The following is an 18,568-nucleotide window of genomic DNA, read 5'->3' as shown; positions in this document are numbered from 1 at the left end:
TACTGGAGAAATTATTTCTACTTCAAGGCAATTAAAAAAAATTATTCCTCTGGCTAAGCTTACAATAGAGCAAAATAAGTGCTTTCCATGACTCCAAGCTTAACATAATTATCTTTCAGGAAGTTTAAGGAAGGATTAATCATGCCTGACTGTTGAACATGGCATCTCTTAGTGATGGAGTAAGGGTGCAGGTATCAGGCAGGCTGATTGATTGGTAAATGTTCCATAATGTATTTCTTTTTTTTTTTGTTTTTTCGAGACAGGGTTTCTCTGTGTAGCTTTGCGCCTTTCTGGATCTCGCTCTGTAGACCAGGCTGGCCTCAAACTCACAAAGATCCTCCTCCTGCCTCTGCCTCCCAAGTGCTGGGATTAAAGACGTGAGCCACCACCGCCCAGTATAAAGGGGTAAAATTTTAAACACAGAAAAACACAGGATAAAATCTGTGTGACTCAAAAAAAGGAACAATTTCTTAAAACACTAAAAAGGGGATGCCTGGTGAGATGATGTAATGATTAAGAGCACTGGTTGCTTGCTCTTTCAAGGACCCAGGTTCAATTGCAAGCACCCACATGGCAGCTCCAGTTCTGTGGGATCCAACCCTCTCTTCTGGCCTCCGTGAGCAAAGTACATGTGTGGTACATAGATAGACACATATGAAGGCAAATAAAGACCCACAAATATTAATAATAACAAAAAACATTAAAAAGCATAAGCCATCAAAGTTAGGTTATGTTAAATTAGATTTAGACTCACAACTGGCCAATTTTTAAAATTCTCCAATTCAGTGAAGGCAAAAAGACAAAGCACAGTCTAGAAGATACTATGTTGAGAACAAAGCACTTGAACAAAATCTTAAAACAGACAGTGTTCCATCTGAAACATGGGCCCAAACCGTGAACAGACAACTCACACAAAACAGAACTCTCAGCAGCACAGCTGACGGGAGCAGCCTCTGGCACAAGTCCGGGGAGAGCCAGCCAATATAATCTAGGAAAATCAGTGTCATCATAATGCATTTAAAGAACTGCAAAGCGGCAGGGACATTCCTGCCTGCCTGCCTGCCTGCCTGCCCCACACTCCTGGGGAGAGCCACCTGTGGCTGCTGTTACTGATGCAGCTCCCTGGGCAAAGAGGGAAACACCTACCAGATCCTCTGAGCCAGGAAAACTACTTAGAAGATGTAAAGTCCAAGTGTCCATGATATGGATGGTCACAGGTATTCCTAGCCATGCTATCTACAACTTCCATATCAGATTACCTCATAATGAATGGGAACTTACCCCTCAGCCTTTCAAGTCCCGGAGCTCCAGATCCCACTTTACACCATCAATTTGGCACTGACATTAAATTAAAGTTCTTGCTCTAACTCAAGATACTGACTTTATCCAGTAGTACCTATAAGATATTAATCTACATCAAGACACAATTATTTTCTGACTCTCAAATTAAATGTGTGGGAGTGATGGCCAAAGCCTGAAATCAGTGAGTTCTAGGCCAGCCTGCACTCCAGGGTGAAACCCTGTCCTCTACCTACACACAAAAGAGCTGGGAAAGGTTGGTGGCTTATACCTATAACCCCTGCATTGTGGGGGCAGAAGGCAGCAGTTCAAGGTGTCTCAGCTACAGAGCAGGATCACCATCAATCAGCCTGGGCTACCAAGGAGAGCCTGGCTCAAAACAACAACAGAAAGCAAGCTTGTCCTCTAAAATGTCAGCAAAATAAAGCATTCCAAAATATACAAATGCTGCGGGCCACAGAAATATGAAGCAGGAATTCAGCTGACTATAGCAAAGACTATACCTGAAGAAGCAGGGCTTTTCTAGAGGAAAAGGCCAAGCCTCAAGGAGTCTTTGTGATATTCACTTTTAGATCTATATTAGCCGGCTCCTGCAATGATTTTCTTGAGCGCTATGGTAGCTTTCCCAATTGGTTCTCCTAAGAACTTCTAACAGTGTATTATATGAGCTACCTCTCTCAAACATCCAAAGACAAATGGCGGACAGAAATAGCATTCCAGCCCACCAGCTGGTCTCCTGAAAGGTAATATCCATATGGAGATGACACCTAGGCCGGTGGACAAGGCAGATGTTAGGTACAAACCTTTGACTCTTTTGCATATTACGTTTAGCCATTTCTTCCGTAGCCCAAATGGTATCTGTAGACCTCCCCTTTTAACATGTTAACTCAGAACAAAAGAGCTTTCAGAAACCAGGTGCATCAAGCTGTGACACAGGCTTCCAGCTACCGAGCAGACAGAGCACTGTGGATTGTAGTGTAAAGACGGACCAGGGGAAGAGGAGAGGAGGGAGCAAGCTGGGGAGAGGACCGGAGATGAGGGGATGAGATGGAAAGAATTTAGAACTATGAGAGGTCAGGAGGAGAAGGGACAGAGAGGAGCTGAGGATGAGGACGGAACTGAAGCTGTACAGAAAGAATTTTGTCTTAGAAGAATAAAGTGAATGGACTCAAGAGCTCGGTGTACTTAGATTCATTCCCTCAGATTATTTCTCCGCCATAGCGTCTCTTCTGTAAACCCTGGGAAAAGACTATTAGAGGCTGGACCCCAATAATAGCCTTTGTTATTCAAAGCATTATATATCTATCAGCCATGAAGAAGTATGTTATGGCCAAACTATTAAGGATGGAGAATATGCAGAAAAACTGCCAGTTGTAATCTACTGAACACAGCATGAAATACTTAAATGGCTTTTGTGATGTTTAAATTAGAATGGTCCCCACAGGCTCCTATGTTTCAATGCTTGGTTGTCACTTAGTGGAACTGTTTGGGAAAGATTAGGATTGTTGGAGGAGCTATGTCACCGGGGGTCAGCTGTGAGGTCTCAAAAGCCCACCAAAGGCCCAGTCTTGCTCTCCCTGCTTCACAGCTTCCCTGCTACACAGCTTCAGTTCCGTCCTCATCCTCAGCTCCTCTCTGTCCCTTCTCCTCCTGACCTCTCATAGTTCTAAGTTCTTTCCATCTCATCCCCTCATCTCCGGTCCTCTCCCCAGCTTGCTCCCTCCTCTCCTCTTCCCCTGGTCCGTCTCTACACTACAATCCACAGTGCTCTGTCTGCTCAGTAGCTTGGAAGCCTGTGTCACAGCTTGATGCACCTGGTTTCTGAAAGCTCTCAGCTACTGCTCCAGAGACATGCCTACCATCTTCTCCATGGACTCACCCTCTGAAATGTTTAAAGCCCCCAATTAAATAATTTCTGTTATAAGTTGCCTTGGTCATGTTATCTCTTCACAGAAACAGAACAGCAGACAGCTTTCCTCACTGCAAAATCTCATGACACAGAGATGTCCCGGGCCTAGTGAGCAACCACCAGGCAATAGCAGGCAGGCAGAGAGAAGGTGAGGCACATAGAGATTAAAGGGCTCCCTCGGATCTTGTTTAGTATCCAAAATACCCCTTTGTTAATTTGTAATTAAAAATCTCATGAAGAACATTCCTGTTCATTTAAAAATGTCTGCTTCCCTAAAACTTTAGGCAGAAGTAACAAAGGATTGGAGGGCATTTAATAGCAAGCTGTGGGTTGGGAGAGGAAAGCATGGGCAAAAGCATGTCCCTTCCCTGTAGCTGAAGTTTTCCTGTGCTCACCCAGCACCAAGGACCCCACAGCTGCTTATAAAATAATCACTCAGAAACTTATATTAATTAAAACTGCTCAGCCATTAGCTCAGGCCAACTACTGACTAGCTCTTACACTTAAATTAACCCATAATTCTTATTTATGTTTAGCCACGTGGCTTGGTACCTTTTCTCAGTTCTGCTTTCACATCCTGCTTCCTCTGTGGCCGGCTGGCAACTCCTGACTCAGCCTTCCTCTTCCCAGAATTCTCCTCTCTGCTTGTCCTGCCTATACTTCCTGCCTGGCTACTGGCCATTCAGCGTTTTATTTATTAACCAATCAGAGCAGCACATTCACAGCATGCAGAGCATCCCACAGCACTTCCCTCAAGTATGTAGGAAAGAGTGGAGAGCTCAAATAGGAGGGCGAGTTTTTGCTCTGGGCAAAAGGCCTAGCAATTCCTTCTGTTCTTCATGATCATCAACAGTTGACCAAACTAAACACAACCAATCCATTTCATGCTGCTTGTCTTAGTTAGGGTTTCTGTTGCTGTGGAGACACACCAGGACCATGGTAACTTTTTTTTGTTTGTTTGTTTTTTGGTTTTTAGAGAAAGGGTTTCACTGTGTAGCTTTGGAGCCTGTCCTGGAATTCACTCTGTAGACCAGGCTGACCTCGAACTCACAGAGATCTGCCTGCTTCTGCCTTCCAAGTGCTGGGATTAAAGGTATGTGCCACCACTGCCTGGCCATGGTAACTCTTATAAAGGAAAACATTTAATTGTGGTGGCTTGCTTACAGTTCAGAGGTTCAGTCTATTATCATCACAGTAGGAAGCAAGGCAGCATGCAGGCAGACACAATGCTAGAGAAGGAGCTGAGAGTTCTTACATCTTGACTCACAGGCAACAGGAAGTGGTCTGAGACAATGGGCGAGGCTTGAGCATATATGAGACCTCAAAGCCTGCCTCCACAGTGATACACTTCCTCCAACAAAGCCACACCTCTCAATAGTGCCATTCCCTGAGCTTATGGGGCCAATTACATTCAAACTACCACACTACTGTTATTGGATCTTGAAACTACAGACAAGAGGTACACACGTGCAATAAAACAGAAAGCCCAAAATTAACTCATGCCCACTTATAAAAGAGAAAATACGGGCAAGCAGATTCCCATAAAGGTTTCATGTGTTAAATAACTCAGAATTACCTGCCACCTAATGTGAAAGGAATGACGTCATTTATTTCTTTTTGGTACTGGCAATGCCCTCAGGGATGCTAAGCACATGCCACACTGCTGTGCTACAACCCTAACTCCCTAATGCAAAGCCAAAAGCTGCTGACCAATTTCTCATCACTAACCATTTTATAAGTTCAAAACATGCAAGTTTCTGATCTGTGTAGGTCATCTTGACCAGATGAAAGTGTAAGCCTTCGGGAAATGGGAAACAAGGAAGTATCTTATGCTCTTTCAGAAGGTCTTGTGGAATCAACAGAAACCAGATGATTCTAGGTGTCGTGGAAAAATGTCACTATGACCATCAGTAAATCCTAGGTTTCTTCAAACTGTGAGTACTGTTATTTATTTAAAAAGACACCAGAAGTACACAAGACATGCTCTAAAGGCCAGGGAAAAATCAGGGTAATAAAAATTTAAAACTCAGGCTAACACATGTACTAATAATTTACACCAACTTTAACCCTAAAAGAGACTCATATTGCTAGTTTCCTATGCTTGATCCCAAACTCAAAAGCAAAAGTGATGGGTTTTCCCCTGTAAAGAATTCTGCTCTTACCTCATATGACCAGACACACTGCACGCCTGCGAACCTCCGGACACATCTTCCCACCTCTACATCTTCATGGGTGGTGTACATTTCCCGGAGACACTTGCCAATGTGTGGTGCCATTCTCCGAAGCACCTCCCGGCTCAGAATCACACCGGGTCCTCCCATGCAAAAATTCTCTCCAGGCTCAAGGGCCAGTTTCCCCATTTCTTCTGTGGTGCCCAGTCCCGTCTGCCCAAGAAAGAGGGGCTCGCTGCTATTCAAACTCCTCAGAAAACTCTCCAGACGATCTCCTTTGATGTAAACATCATCATCTGCTCTCATAAACCATTCGTACTTGTCCAAGTAGTGGTCATGCATGTACTTGAGCATCATGAAAGACTTCTTCTGGGGTGGATAGGAGTCATCTACACCCCGCAGTGGCACTATCGGAATGGGTATAGATGTATCTGAACCCTCGCTAGAGAAGAATTCAACTTTCCCAGGAATTGTCTTGGACCATGTTCTGGAAATAAAATAAATAGTGATTAGAGGACAGTTGTTTGCAGAAATGAACTTGTCCACTCATTTGAATCTCTGTGTGATTGCTTCTAACATCTGGTTTGTGTTTGCCTGCCTCTTCTAACAGAAGCCCCCATTGAGTATTACAAAGTCCAGATTCATTTTCAGAAGAACCCCAACTACAGGGAAGGTGAAGTCTCATAGGATCACTAACTTCTAGTTACAACTGATAATGAAATTGCTAAGGCAAACTTTGGGTTGGCCAGTCAACTTTTGGATTTCATCAACTTCTACTGACAAGCTCCTCAGCTTGTAAGGATGGCTAAGTGGTAAAGGCGCAAGCTGACAAGTCTCATTACCAACCCGAGTTTGCTCCAGAGCCCATGTGGTTGAAAGAGAAGACCTAATCCTACAAGTTGTCCTCTGACCTCTACTAGCCTGCATGCATACTCCCACAAAGTAAACAAAATGCAAAGTAAGTAAATAAATAAATAAGTGACAACAAAATCAAATTTTGCTGTCAACAAATCTTGCTGCATCACTCAAGTGTCAACTAAGACAGATACAATGGTGAACTGAACCACAGCTGGAGTCATGGAGCAGTCCCCAAGACAGACATTGTCAGGATGGTCACACGTGGTATGCTAACAGCATGAACATGTTCTGAAAGAAAGCAGCACACAGACAAAGGGAAGCCAGAACGGAAAATGCTTCCCTGAGGCAGGGTAAATGCCCTGGATGCTAAGGCTGGCCCGTCTCACCCCGGGTGAGAGCACAACAGTTTGCGACAAGGGAAGATGGAGGGAAACCTCAATTGAACTAGAGGTGGGGTCCACCAGAGAAGGGGTCCTCTACTGTATGACAGCCCTGGAAGGCACCAAAGGGAACAGCGCAGGAGAAGGAAAAAAGGGAATCCTGGGGTGCAGACTAGAATGGAAAGAAGCCAGAAGGGTAGTTTGAGTTTTAAAAGGCGCTGGCTGCTTCAGGCCAGAAAGAAGATGATCAGCAATCAATGAAATGGAAACAAAGTGTCCAGTTATGAAGAACTAATTTGAGGTAATCATAATGTCCTTCCCGGTGCTTCAGGCTACTGCTAAGAACTTAAGTAATTATTTATATGGACTACTTCCCAGAAAAACATGATAGAAAACAAAGAAAATACAGCCTGAATATCCTTTATCTGGTGTTTTTCCACATTTTAAAATTTGTGTATAGATTCACCAGTCACGTATCCCCTGATTGAAAGTGCCCTGAGACCTGCCACTGATAGAATTGAGCACTGCTCTCAAAGTCTCAAATTTTAGAGCATTTTGAATTTCCCTATTAGAGCTGCTCACTTTGGAGTAAATTTAATATTAAGAAAATCAAGGCCTAGCATGGCAGTGCACATCTTTAATCTCAGCACTCTGGAGGCAGGCAGGTGGATCGCTGCAAATCCAGCGTCAGCCTGATCTACATAGTTAATTTCCAGGCCAGTCAGGGCTATATAGTGAGACCCTGTCAAATGTAGGACCGGGAGAAGAAAATAAAAGCCTGAACTACAGATATAGACTAGTGGTAGAGTGTTTGCTCAGGATGTGCAAGGCCAGAGGTTCAATTCCCAGTCTCGCTGTCTCTGTCCCCTCCCCTCAGTTTCCAAGTGGCATTGTTCTTCATAAATTTTGATTTACTCAACCAGTACAACTGTATTTCTACAGTGAAAAGATGACTTGGACCAACTAAACCTACACAAAATTTTAATGGAGATTACTAGGAGAAAAGTATCATTTAAGACATTTCACGCCAGGCATAGTAGTACTCCCAGTGCTCAGAGAGTGAGAGAGGAGGAGAGCAGGGTGGAGGTCAGTCTAGGCTACTTAGGGCAACGCTGCCAAAAAGAAAAAAAGTAGGGACACTGGAATCGGAAGAGCTAGAGGTATGGCAGACATAACTTTCTCTATAGTACAGGAGACTTGAAGTACTACACATTCACCTTCTAGCCAAACTTAACTGTAGCCAGACATAACACAGAAATCACCATCCTCACCACCTCTAAGAGCACGGGTAACGGTACTCAGCACCCAGTGCTGCGTGGCCATCACCACCAGCCAACTCTAGAACATCTTCCATCTTGCAAAACTGAAATTCTAAAATTTTTATAATTTTAAATGAGATACTTCAAAAACAAAAGACTAGTTTTCATTTAACTTCCTAATCAAGATGTAGGGAATAAAAATAACTAAACTGTCTCATTCAAATTGAGGAAAACATTCAACTGCATAAAACTTTCTACCAAACTCCTCTCAAAAAGTCCAAGGCTTGAATGTATACGTTTTCTCCTATCTAGGTATCCACCATGAGGTCTGTCACTGTTCCATTTACCAGCAGCAAATACTGCCAATGGTGAGCCAATCAAAAACTAGAAACTACACCCTATATCAGCGACAACAGAGTCTGGAAAAGCGCATCTCAGAATGAGGAGCCACTGTAGTTACCGTTGTCCCGATGCCTGTGTACTGACACTAACGCTGATACATCTGGATAGGCTATGCCACTCAGCTCTTTAGGAAAGAATCATGAAACAAATGTCGCAGAGAACTCTTACCACAGTCAGAGTTGTACCAGGTACTATATTTCAGTTTCACAAAGGATATGCTCTTTTAAATAAATTTAGAAAAAAATAGCTCTGTAGTTAAGCACATTTGCTATCTTTTAGAGGACCAGGTCAGGGTCCCAGCACCACACGAGCAGCTTACAACTGTTAATAACTCTAGTTCCAAGGGATCCTCTTCTAGCCTCCAACACACATGACAGAAAGAGAGAGACAGACAGACTCACATATACACATAAAATAAAAATAAATCTGTAAAAAACAAACAAATATACATTCATGGTAACACGTGGCTATAATCCCTCCTCAGGAGGCAGATGTAGGACAGGACCACTTCAGACCATGAGTTTGAGATCAGCCTGGGCAACATAGTGAGATCCCGTTTCAAAAAGCAAAATGAAGCAAAAAATGTAAAATAAACACAGGATAGATGAACAGTTAATGGGAGGCAAAGCCAACTCTATCCATAAAGGGACAATTCCTTTGGCACATGCCTACAACATACAGAATGTATGAGAATCTACAGGTGCTCCTGTGATGTGACCATGTCTGTACAAGGTCCTTTTAAGCCAAGGAGCCCTGATTCTGTTCTCCTTACACACTAACGTTTGGGCTTCCTTGTTTTCTTTCAGTCACACTAATTCCTTGAAAATGTGTAAATAATCGCAATGTTTGGCACATAACAGAGGTAAGTGAACACATGGAATGAAAACTGCCCCCTCCTATACAGCGAGTGGCTTACAGATGCTGTGTGTTGTGTTTGCCAAAGGACAAAAATCACTTCCAGATGAGCTTCACATAACTGTCCATCAACCAAGCCATATCCCTACAATTCGCACAAACAAGAAAACAATTATTCAGAGGGAAAAGTCAGAGGCCCCATGTGCTGAAACACAATGTAACTCAAAGCTAAATAATGTGCATCATCTTATGTGGGAATGTGAAAGGACAGTGACTGACAGCAACTTAACCGCCTAGCACTATTAGTAAGCCGTGTGCCTCCGCACTAAAATGAGATGACTAAACAGACCAAGTTCAAAGAATACTAGAGCAACCAGCCCCAGAAGCCACGAAAATGCTGGAGCCAGGGGGTATGTTACTGGGGAGACACAGCAGCTAAAGTGATTGCTGTCTTCAAAGAAGCAGCCTATTAAGGAGACAGGCACTCTGTAGTCTTGGGCTCCGAAATGCACTGCTGGGAAGAGTCTTGACTCCACTGTCAGCACTGCCTGAGGGTGACTTCTAGAGAAGGCAGAAGCTTGCAAATAAAATAAGGTAGTGAAAGAAGTTACAGCCCACAGGAAAATGTGGGCTGCGCATGGACCAGTCAGATTTAAGACGGCACTGTAGTGGTGGCAGTATGGAAAGGAATTCTCACATTTCTGGCTAAAAACCTAAACCCTCAAGCCTCGTACTGCATTAGAATTGTGTTTAACTCTCAACTTCAGACATTGTTTTAGGTAGAATTCTAATATAAGAATGTAAATTTTAAGTCTTTTCACTTAAGACACTAGGCTCTTTCATGTTAGACTGAAGATCGAAATTCATTTCTGCCTGGCACTGTTTCCCAGTGCCCCAGGCAGAATGCATGCAGAACATACTGGTAACACAGCAGTCACGGATGCGATTAATGTCTCAACTGTGACTTGAAATGGTATAATTTGTCCAAGAAGAGAGAAAGCAATTAATTTTAAAAAGAGACAATCCAACCTCAAGCCCTCCTTAAAAGCTCCTCTGCATTTTCAGTAGCCCCACCCAATTATTATCCAGTCCTTTTTAGGTAACCTAGGGCAAGCCTCATGTTGTCTTTTCTATTCTAATTGAAGGGTGGTTTGAGGAAAATCATCTCATGAATTCTTTGCAAACCCTCCAATCTTAAGAAATTATGATCTTTTCAATTAGGGTTCCACAGAGTGAATGTATTCTGGAACATAACTCATTTTACTATCCTGAGGGAGGAGGAGGAAGGGAAGACATTCATAATTTCAAATTGAAGGCAATGCTGCTGAGCAAGCAAGCCTGCCCTCCTGTGATCAAAACAGGTCAAGTTCCGTGATTTTTCATAAGCAAATGTCTACTTGGCCATCAACACATTTGCTGCCTGGAGCTCTCAATGGAAATGACAGAACATTTGCAAAGGTCCTTGCCAGAAAGCTCCATTTTCAGTGGACTGATACCCAACTCTTCTACAGGCCAGATAAGACAGCTGAAACTTGAGAGTGCCAAGGAAACTTTCTATTTCCCCAAGTTTCTAAAAGCTATCCACCTGGACCAAATTAAAGTGCAACTAAGAAATGCAGCTGGACAGCTGGCAGCCTGGCCAAAGAATGCCTGTGTTGAGTTAGGGCTTTGTATCCATCTCTACTTCAACTCACTATCATTGTAAGAAAAACTACATCTACAATATAGACATTGTCCTGGGTAAGCATCCATATCGTATGCCTAAGTTTACAAAGCAGGCAACAAGGGCTAAGAATGGAGCAAGTGATAGAGTGTATGCCTGGAAGTGCAAGGGCCTGGACTCTATTCCCCTACACACACACACACACACACACACACACACAGGCAGGGGAGATTATACATATATATCCTGGCTTACTAAATACACAAAATAATGTACAACTTGACCCTAAAGTATTCAGAGTGCTTGTTGTTTCTAAAGGGGAATTAGAAAATATTTAATTTGGGACTAGAGAAATGGCTCAGCAGTAAAGAACACTGGCCTCTCTTCTGGCTTCCTTGGCACTAGGCACACATCTAGTACACAAGACATACGTTGAGGCAAAATACCCACACACATAAAATAAAGTCTTACCAACATGGCTGCCTAAACATGACCCGAATAAGGACAACATAGCCATGCTAACGTGAACGGGGGTGGGGGAGATGGGGGGGTATTTCAACTCCACACAAATAACTACAGGCAACTGAGGGGTGCTGAGGGCAGGACTCACTTGTCTTCCCCAGGGAGAGCAAGCCAACTGGTTACCCAATACCAAATGGTCAGTCCCAAGGCACAGACACACAAGGAACACATGCACATTAACAACAATTTAAAGAAAAAAGAGACTATGAATCTGAGAGATATGGGACATACATGAGGTTTGGAGAACGAAGGGAATGATGCAATTATTATCTCAAAAAATGTTTAAATTGCTAAAAAAGTAAAAAAAAAAAAAAAAAAAAAACTTGGAAAGAAAACATTACTTTTTATTTTCTACACCTTCTATGTATCATAGGTATCTTTAAAACCAAGAAAAAAAATTCCCAGGGGAAGCTTTGTGCTAACAAGAAAAAAAGAAATGCAGAACAGTTTATTTTGTAATAACCTTATCCAACAGGCAAATCAAAGAAAAGTGGCCTCAGACTGAGTTTCTCCTTTAGTTTCTAAAGTCTAGTAGTTATGCAAAGTTTTGTAATTAAAAAAGTGGGGAGACTTTCTATTCCACAAACCCACTCTTACACATGTTGCCTGCTGGTTACAGAGTGCTAAGTCTGAAAGTCACCTCAGATACTGCTTCTTGTTGCTAAGTGGCTGGGGTCTAAGGAGGACAGAAGGCCTTGTAGAATTGAGGGACACTAGCTAGTAAATGTATATAATCCTTTCTGCTACAGAAAGGACTGAAGACCAAGTAATCAAAATGCATGCATGAGGAGAAAATGAGCAAGAGAACAACAGGAAAGAGAGAGAAGAGGAGGTAACCCAGAGCAAAGCAAGGGCAAAATCTTGGTGAATGAAGGGGCTCTCCTTGTTCTGTGCCAGGGCAAACTAGGACAGCCGGACCACTCCCAGGAGGTGCCCCTCAAAGTGGAGCAAACTCCTCTGTTCAGACCTGAGACCATGGTGTCACCCATGTGTGCTAACAGTGGTCCACTTTCAGCTACAAGCTGTCTAGGAGGCAAAAAAGGAGAAGTCGCAAAACTGCCCTATTGCTGAGGGCTAAGTGTAAAAACTGTCAGGAACTAAGTGCCAGGAGAAAATCCTCCTCCAGGCCCACTACCGCAGGAGAAGGCAGGAAAGCATCTCTGTGGGAAGCAGTCTGAGGTGGCAACAGTCTGAATCAGTCCTCTCAGAGTGTACAGGAGGAAGATGCTGTTCTCCGCTGTCAGGGGGACCTTCACAGGGACCTGTGAAGACTCAGCTGTCTCTCAAGGCAGAGGACACCCGATAACTGATTGACAAGAGCTGTTTCTATCTCAGTGTGAGGAACTCTACTTTAAACGTCCTTAGTACCTCTGCAAGGACATGGTTTCCGGGCACACGGCTTCCTCTTTTTAAGTCAACCGACTTACTGTCCTTAAGACGTGAGTAATCTCAGGCTATTATGGAAATAAGTGAAAATATAATAGAGAACAGTGGGAAATTATTTCTAAAGGCTAAATGACAGTCCTTACTGCTGATCCTTAACCGTAGACTTGCTGGGGAAGCAAGTATAAAAGAGGATTTTTGCTGGGCAAAGTGAGGCGGAGGCAGGAAGACAACCAGTTTGGCTGTATTATATACCAAAATCTTGTCCTAAAAAGGGGCAGGGGTGGAGGGAGGGGGATCACTTTCTCTGCTGCCAGGGTGGATTACAACTTCCTACCTCAACAGTGCCCTGGATAGTAGTCCAGAAGGCATTTCCAACTATTAGGCACTAAGAAGAGCCAGTCCGAGCCCAGGTTCACAACCAACAATGAGGACACTCACCAAGAGACCACAACACACCGTTTTTGAGACCTAAGAATGAAAACGCAGAGCATAAATGACAGACAGTGCACTGTAGCCTCCTGCAGGCTCCAGCTGAGCGCCACGAACCCTCTGAACAACTTGTGTACTGCTGCTTTATACTTCAAGTCCATGTCTTTTCCTGAGCCTCAGTTCTTGGCAGCCCCCAGTAAGTGCCTTTGCTGGGGGTAGGGGAGTATATATAAACAAAATGTAAGTTTTCACATCTTAGGGGACAAGTCTGATCAGAGAAGTTATGTGAGTAATAAAACCATCCTGGGCTTATTCTTGTAGATCAGTGTCCTGGTGCTGTGAGGTGCTACCTGGAATCAGCCTGTTTATCAATTGCCACCAGCTACCCTTTACTTGACACTCACAGGCTGCTTTGCAGCCACTCACTCTTACCAAGTGGAGGATTCTGAAGTGTGTTATCCACAGGAAACTCAGACCAGTAAGGACCGACAGCTAATGACTACGAGCCCAGCAGAACCAACAGGCACCACTCTGCAGCCTCTGCGGCCAGCCTATCACCTCACCCACACCTGCTTCCTGGCTGTCACCAGTTCTTTCCCAGTGGGGTCGGGAGCACTGATAAGCCCAAGGAAGCAGTCCACTCAGATAAGGAGGGCAGCCTTGCACACTTCAGCCACTTCCACTTGCCCTGCGTGCGCCTGGCTCGGCACCGTCAAAACTGTTCAGACTACGACTGGGTTGAACTCTAAGACCAGCTCTCCTGTATGGACCTGCGTACCATCGGAGCCTGCACACACACCTACCTGTGGTCACTACCATCAGAAACAAACTTAAAGCCTCCGAATAGCAAGACCGTCAGCTGGACCTCCAACACAGATCCTATCAAGCTACTCTATGCTGCAATACCACTGCTGGCTCTGCAAAACTCAAGTTCCTGAGTCTGGTACATGTCAGGTTCAAAGGACTCCAATTCCCAAATCTCCAAAAGGTAGTCCAAATACTCAGAAATGGGCTCAGCCTGGACTACAGGAGGCTTTCTGGTGGTCAGATAAAGGCCGGCATTCCCCAGGAGTTCCCCTCTACCAAAAGGAGCCAGTTTCCTTCCTCAGGCAGAAGGGCAAGTGGCTCCCTGGGATGAGTATCTGCTTATCTAAGCGCATGCTGGCCTCCAGTCTCCTTCACTCCCACAAGTCCCTGGTACACATTTCAAAGTCCAGGCTAGCATCCTAGCTCCTCTCAGCTCCTTCCCTGTTGTCCTAAACTCCCTCCAGCTCACAGGCTTCCCTCCCCCACTGCTTCTCTGACTATGTTTTCTATATTTTCTATCCCTTCTCTTGCCAGTCCTGGCCAGGTCCAGTCTGCTGGCCATGTTCAGTCTACTTCTTTCTCTCTGTGCTCTGGACTCTTCCACATGCCTCTGACTGTTCTCTCTCTCTCTCTCTCTCTCTCTCTCTCTCTCTCTATATCTCTATCTCTATCTCTATCTCTATCTATCTATCTACACTAAAAACCTTCCCCTTAACTATCCCATTCTACAATACACAGGTGCCTTCTCTTAGCCTGGCCTGTGATGTCCTTGCCATCACTGCCCAGCGCTCACAGCCCAGAACTAGCCTTCCTAATTACCCACCATTACTATTTCCTGCTACTTCATGACTTAGAAAACCTGCCATCCTCTCTGTCTCAAAACTCTACTCATCCTTCAAGGCTCAGAAGGGAGAGAGGGTTGGGGGGTGGGTGAGAACGCCCTTGATCCTTCTTTTGGCACCAAGTGTGAGCCCTTCTGCACCCTTCCCAACAGGTACCTTGTGAGCCCTTGTCAATCAACACTGTCTTCATTTCTTCAACTAGACTGGGCTCTGGAGGGCTTGAAGCCCAGTATCAGTAATCTTTCAATAACTACCAACTTAATTCATGGACAGCACAAAGTCAGATTGCCAGTGGAACCAGAACACACGTGTCATTTCCTGCTGACAACCACACAGTCCTCACACAAGACCTTCAAACCATGAGAGAGAAAACTACACTCAGTTGAGGACCACATCTTTCAGCAGTCTTTTTCTATGAGTAATTCATAACTTGAAATTGTTATGCTCCAAAGTACACTTAAAAGTTGATTATTTGGACTTTACATGTAAACACCTTCCATATTAGTATTTGCCAAACCGAACTGCATGGAAGAGGGCAACTGAACTGTTTAAGATAAACACAGTTTACTCAGCCCAAGAAGTGAGGAAATTACTGAGATATATTAGGAAGAAGCAGCTCATTAAGGCTGGCAAGAGGAACAGTCTGCCTAGATTCAAAGCATTAGGAAGGGTCATTAACTGACAGTTATCTTGAGTAAGAGTCCTGTATCTAAAACTAGTGAGTCTCTTCCCACACTCATCTGCATACTAATGCTAATTACCCCTACACAACCAACCACATCTTCGGAGGATGGATAAAAGAAACCAAGAAACGACTGTTTCCCATCTTTAGGACAGGGTCAGTAAGATCCAAATAACTAGAACTCTGGTCCTTGTACCTTGCAAGCACTTTCCTGACCAGGCTTATTCTGTCCAGCTGAAGCTCAGTGTCTTGAGCATTAAAATCAGATGGGGGGGGGGGGAAGGGGGGAGAAGAGTGGGTATGCCAGCAAACATGCCTGTGAGCTCAGGACTCGAGAGGCTCAGGCAGGAAAACTCCAAAATTATCCCTAGCTCCTTAGCAAGATATGGCTGAGCACAGGTTCCTTGGAGGCTGGAGCTGAAGCAGTTACCAGCCACCTGGATGTGGCTTGGGCTGTCTTTTCCTTCTCAGAGCAGAAAAAGGTTTCCTTTAAGAACATGCTCAGGGGATTGGCTGTAATCCTAGCTACCTGGAAGCTAAAGCAAGGTCAACTTGGACTAGGTAGTGAGACCCCATCTCATCTGAAAACTCAAAGGGGCTGAGGGTGACTTTTTGAACTTAAGGAGGAAAATCGAAAATCATGACCACATTATAGTGACTTCTGCTCGCAATACCAGAACTCAGGAGGTTGAAGGGTGGGAGGCTCACTAGTAACTCAGGGCCAGCCTGAGCTATAAAGTGAGTCTCATAAAAACAAAACAATCAACAAGAAAAATGGGGCTGGAGAGCTGACTCAGTGGGTAAGAGCACTGGCTGCTCTTCCAGAGGACCCAGGTTTGGTTCCCAGCACCCACACAGTAGCTCACAGTGTCTCTGGGGATCTGAGGCCCTCTCCTGGCCCCCTTGGGAACCAGGCACACACATATGGTACACAGACATACATGAAGGCAAAACACCCATACAAGTTTAAAAAAAAAAAAGTAACAGTAAAGGGAAAGACAGGTTGAATTATTTGAACATGTAGCTTCTATATGTTTAAAAAAAAAGCTAAGAAAAAAACAAAAATTGAAGAAAATATGTACCACAGTAACTCCAGACATCCAACCTGTTGATAATTAGCACAACAAATTACTACATATGAATCCTATTTTGAAGTAAAAATAGACAACTTTGCAGATGAGTCTATGTGAATTATTTCCTATATTTATTTACAAAATCTCAGCTACCCATCTCCCTTTCTGCTCAAAGCCTCAATTGAGTGGCTTTTCCATTCACCTGGAATACAATTCCATGAGTGTGAACAGTCAGACCCAGCTCCTTTTATGGCTTTCTTGGGGTTCCTTTCCAAGCTGGCTTCTGCCTCTCAGCATCTAGCTTTCCCTTTGCCGATGTGTTTATCAGTAACAGTCACAAAACTATCTGACCTGATGGCCCCTTTCTCTGAAAACTCTTAACCACCTAATAATACAGACAGGACCCCACCCTGCCCAGCTGTTCTGTCTTCTCCACTGTGTCATCACTAGCCCAGACCCTCTTAGAGCCTGGCCCTCAGAACTAGCAGAATAAAGATCTGTCTTGCTGTGCCCTCAGACTCAGGTTTTGGATCCACAAGGGCCATGCAGACCATCTACTTTACAAAGAGCTGAACTATACCTAAGTGCACCTAAATGTTTTAATGAGTCAGGACCATCCTGTGAGCAGAACAGCTAGGCAGACACCAGATCAACCAAAGTCGGCTCCAGCTGGTCTCTATCTACTACACTTTGAGTTTCATTTTGCCTACATTCAAAAATGTTTCCTGTCTGGTATTAGCTATCATTGCCCGGCTGTCTCTCAGTGGGCCTAACCTCACTCTGTATGTACAGCAGGCCTGTAAGGTAAGAGTATATACTAATGGGGCTGTCCTACAGTCAGAGCATTACACTGAAGTAACTACAGTCCAAACAAGCAACTTTCCTGGATTTTTCTAGGGCTCTTAGCTCCCTCCTGGGTCTCAGTTCTAGGAAGGAAAAAGTTGCTAGTTACTAGTCCCAAAGCATAACTTCTGACATTTTCAGTATCTTATATTACAATGCCCTCTTACTAAAAACATTAGCATCTCCTTCATCTATAAGCCAAGCAGTCATTTTGTTAAATTGGAGGCAGAGGGGGATGATGAGGACAACAATCTGAAGGAGCTTTTGTCTGGTTTTCAAAGACAAAGTCTCATGTCGTCAGGCTAGCCTTGAACTTGTAATCTGCCTGCCTGCACCTCTTCAATGCTGGGAGTCTTTCCTATGAGGAAGAATAAGCCAGGTGTGGTGGCACATGCCCGAAATTCCTAGCACTAAAAGGCTACAGTTGGAAGGTTCAGTTTAATCTAGTCTGGTCTACACACACACACACACACACACACACACACACACACACACACCAAAAAACAAAAAAAACAAACAAAAAAAACCACGAAAATTCACTTTTTAGGAGAAACATAACACTGAGCACACCCACTTCCAAACTCAGGTTCCACCTTGTGCTCCAGGATTTAAGAATCAAGCTATTTTCACACAGTACTATACATGGATGTTCCAACTTAAGAGCTCAGTGTGGACTTCTGGCCCAGGCTGCAAAGAACAGTAAAACTGTAATAGTAACTTAAAACTCAACAACCTCCCTCTCAATTCAGGCCTTTCCTGAAAGCTCCCTAAGGCTAGTCAATCTAACCACAAGGCCAACAGGCAGAGGCCCTGACCTGTACTCTTCTTTTTTCAGAACACAGATAAAGAGTAAGTCAGAACAGGGAAGAAATGACTGGTGGGTGCAATGTTTCCCGGAAATGATTCCTTGTTAGAGGAAGAAACCAAGAGAAAGCATTTCTACTTCCCCAATGCCTAAAAGAAAACAAAGAGAACATCTTAACATGAAAGAAAAGAGGCCAAAGGACGACATACATACACTGCACTTCGTGATGGGCTTCGGGAGTCCACAGCCAATCACAAAATAGCAGTACTGGTGTACACTACACCTCCTGGGTACTGCTGATATGATGATCCCTACTGGTTTGTGTATACTGACTTCATAAGCATGAAATGTATGAGGGGCAGTTAGAAGTCAGATAATCTCCC

At 44.0% G+C, this 18,568-nt stretch overlaps 1 protein-coding gene across 1 annotated transcript in view; it reads right to left on the bottom strand.

The window, feature by feature from the left end:
• Positions 1 to 18,568, bottom strand: part of Chsy1 (chondroitin sulfate synthase 1) — a 70,677-nt gene that overhangs the window by 50,136 nt on the left and 1,973 nt on the right. Inside the window, 2 exon segments of the mRNA XM_036169297.1 lie at positions 5,371 to 5,838; positions 5,840 to 5,866. Of these exon segments, the coding sequence (XP_036025190.1) occupies positions 5,371 to 5,838; positions 5,840 to 5,866 (495 nt within the window).

The sequence above is a fragment of the Onychomys torridus genome, chromosome 1 (genome assembly GCF_903995425.1).
Source record: "Onychomys torridus chromosome 1, mOncTor1.1, whole genome shotgun sequence".
NCBI lineage: Eukaryota > Metazoa > Chordata > Mammalia > Rodentia > Cricetidae > Onychomys > Onychomys torridus.
The sequence above is the reverse complement of the archived record's forward strand: the minus strand, read 5'-3'. Positions and strand labels throughout refer to the sequence as shown.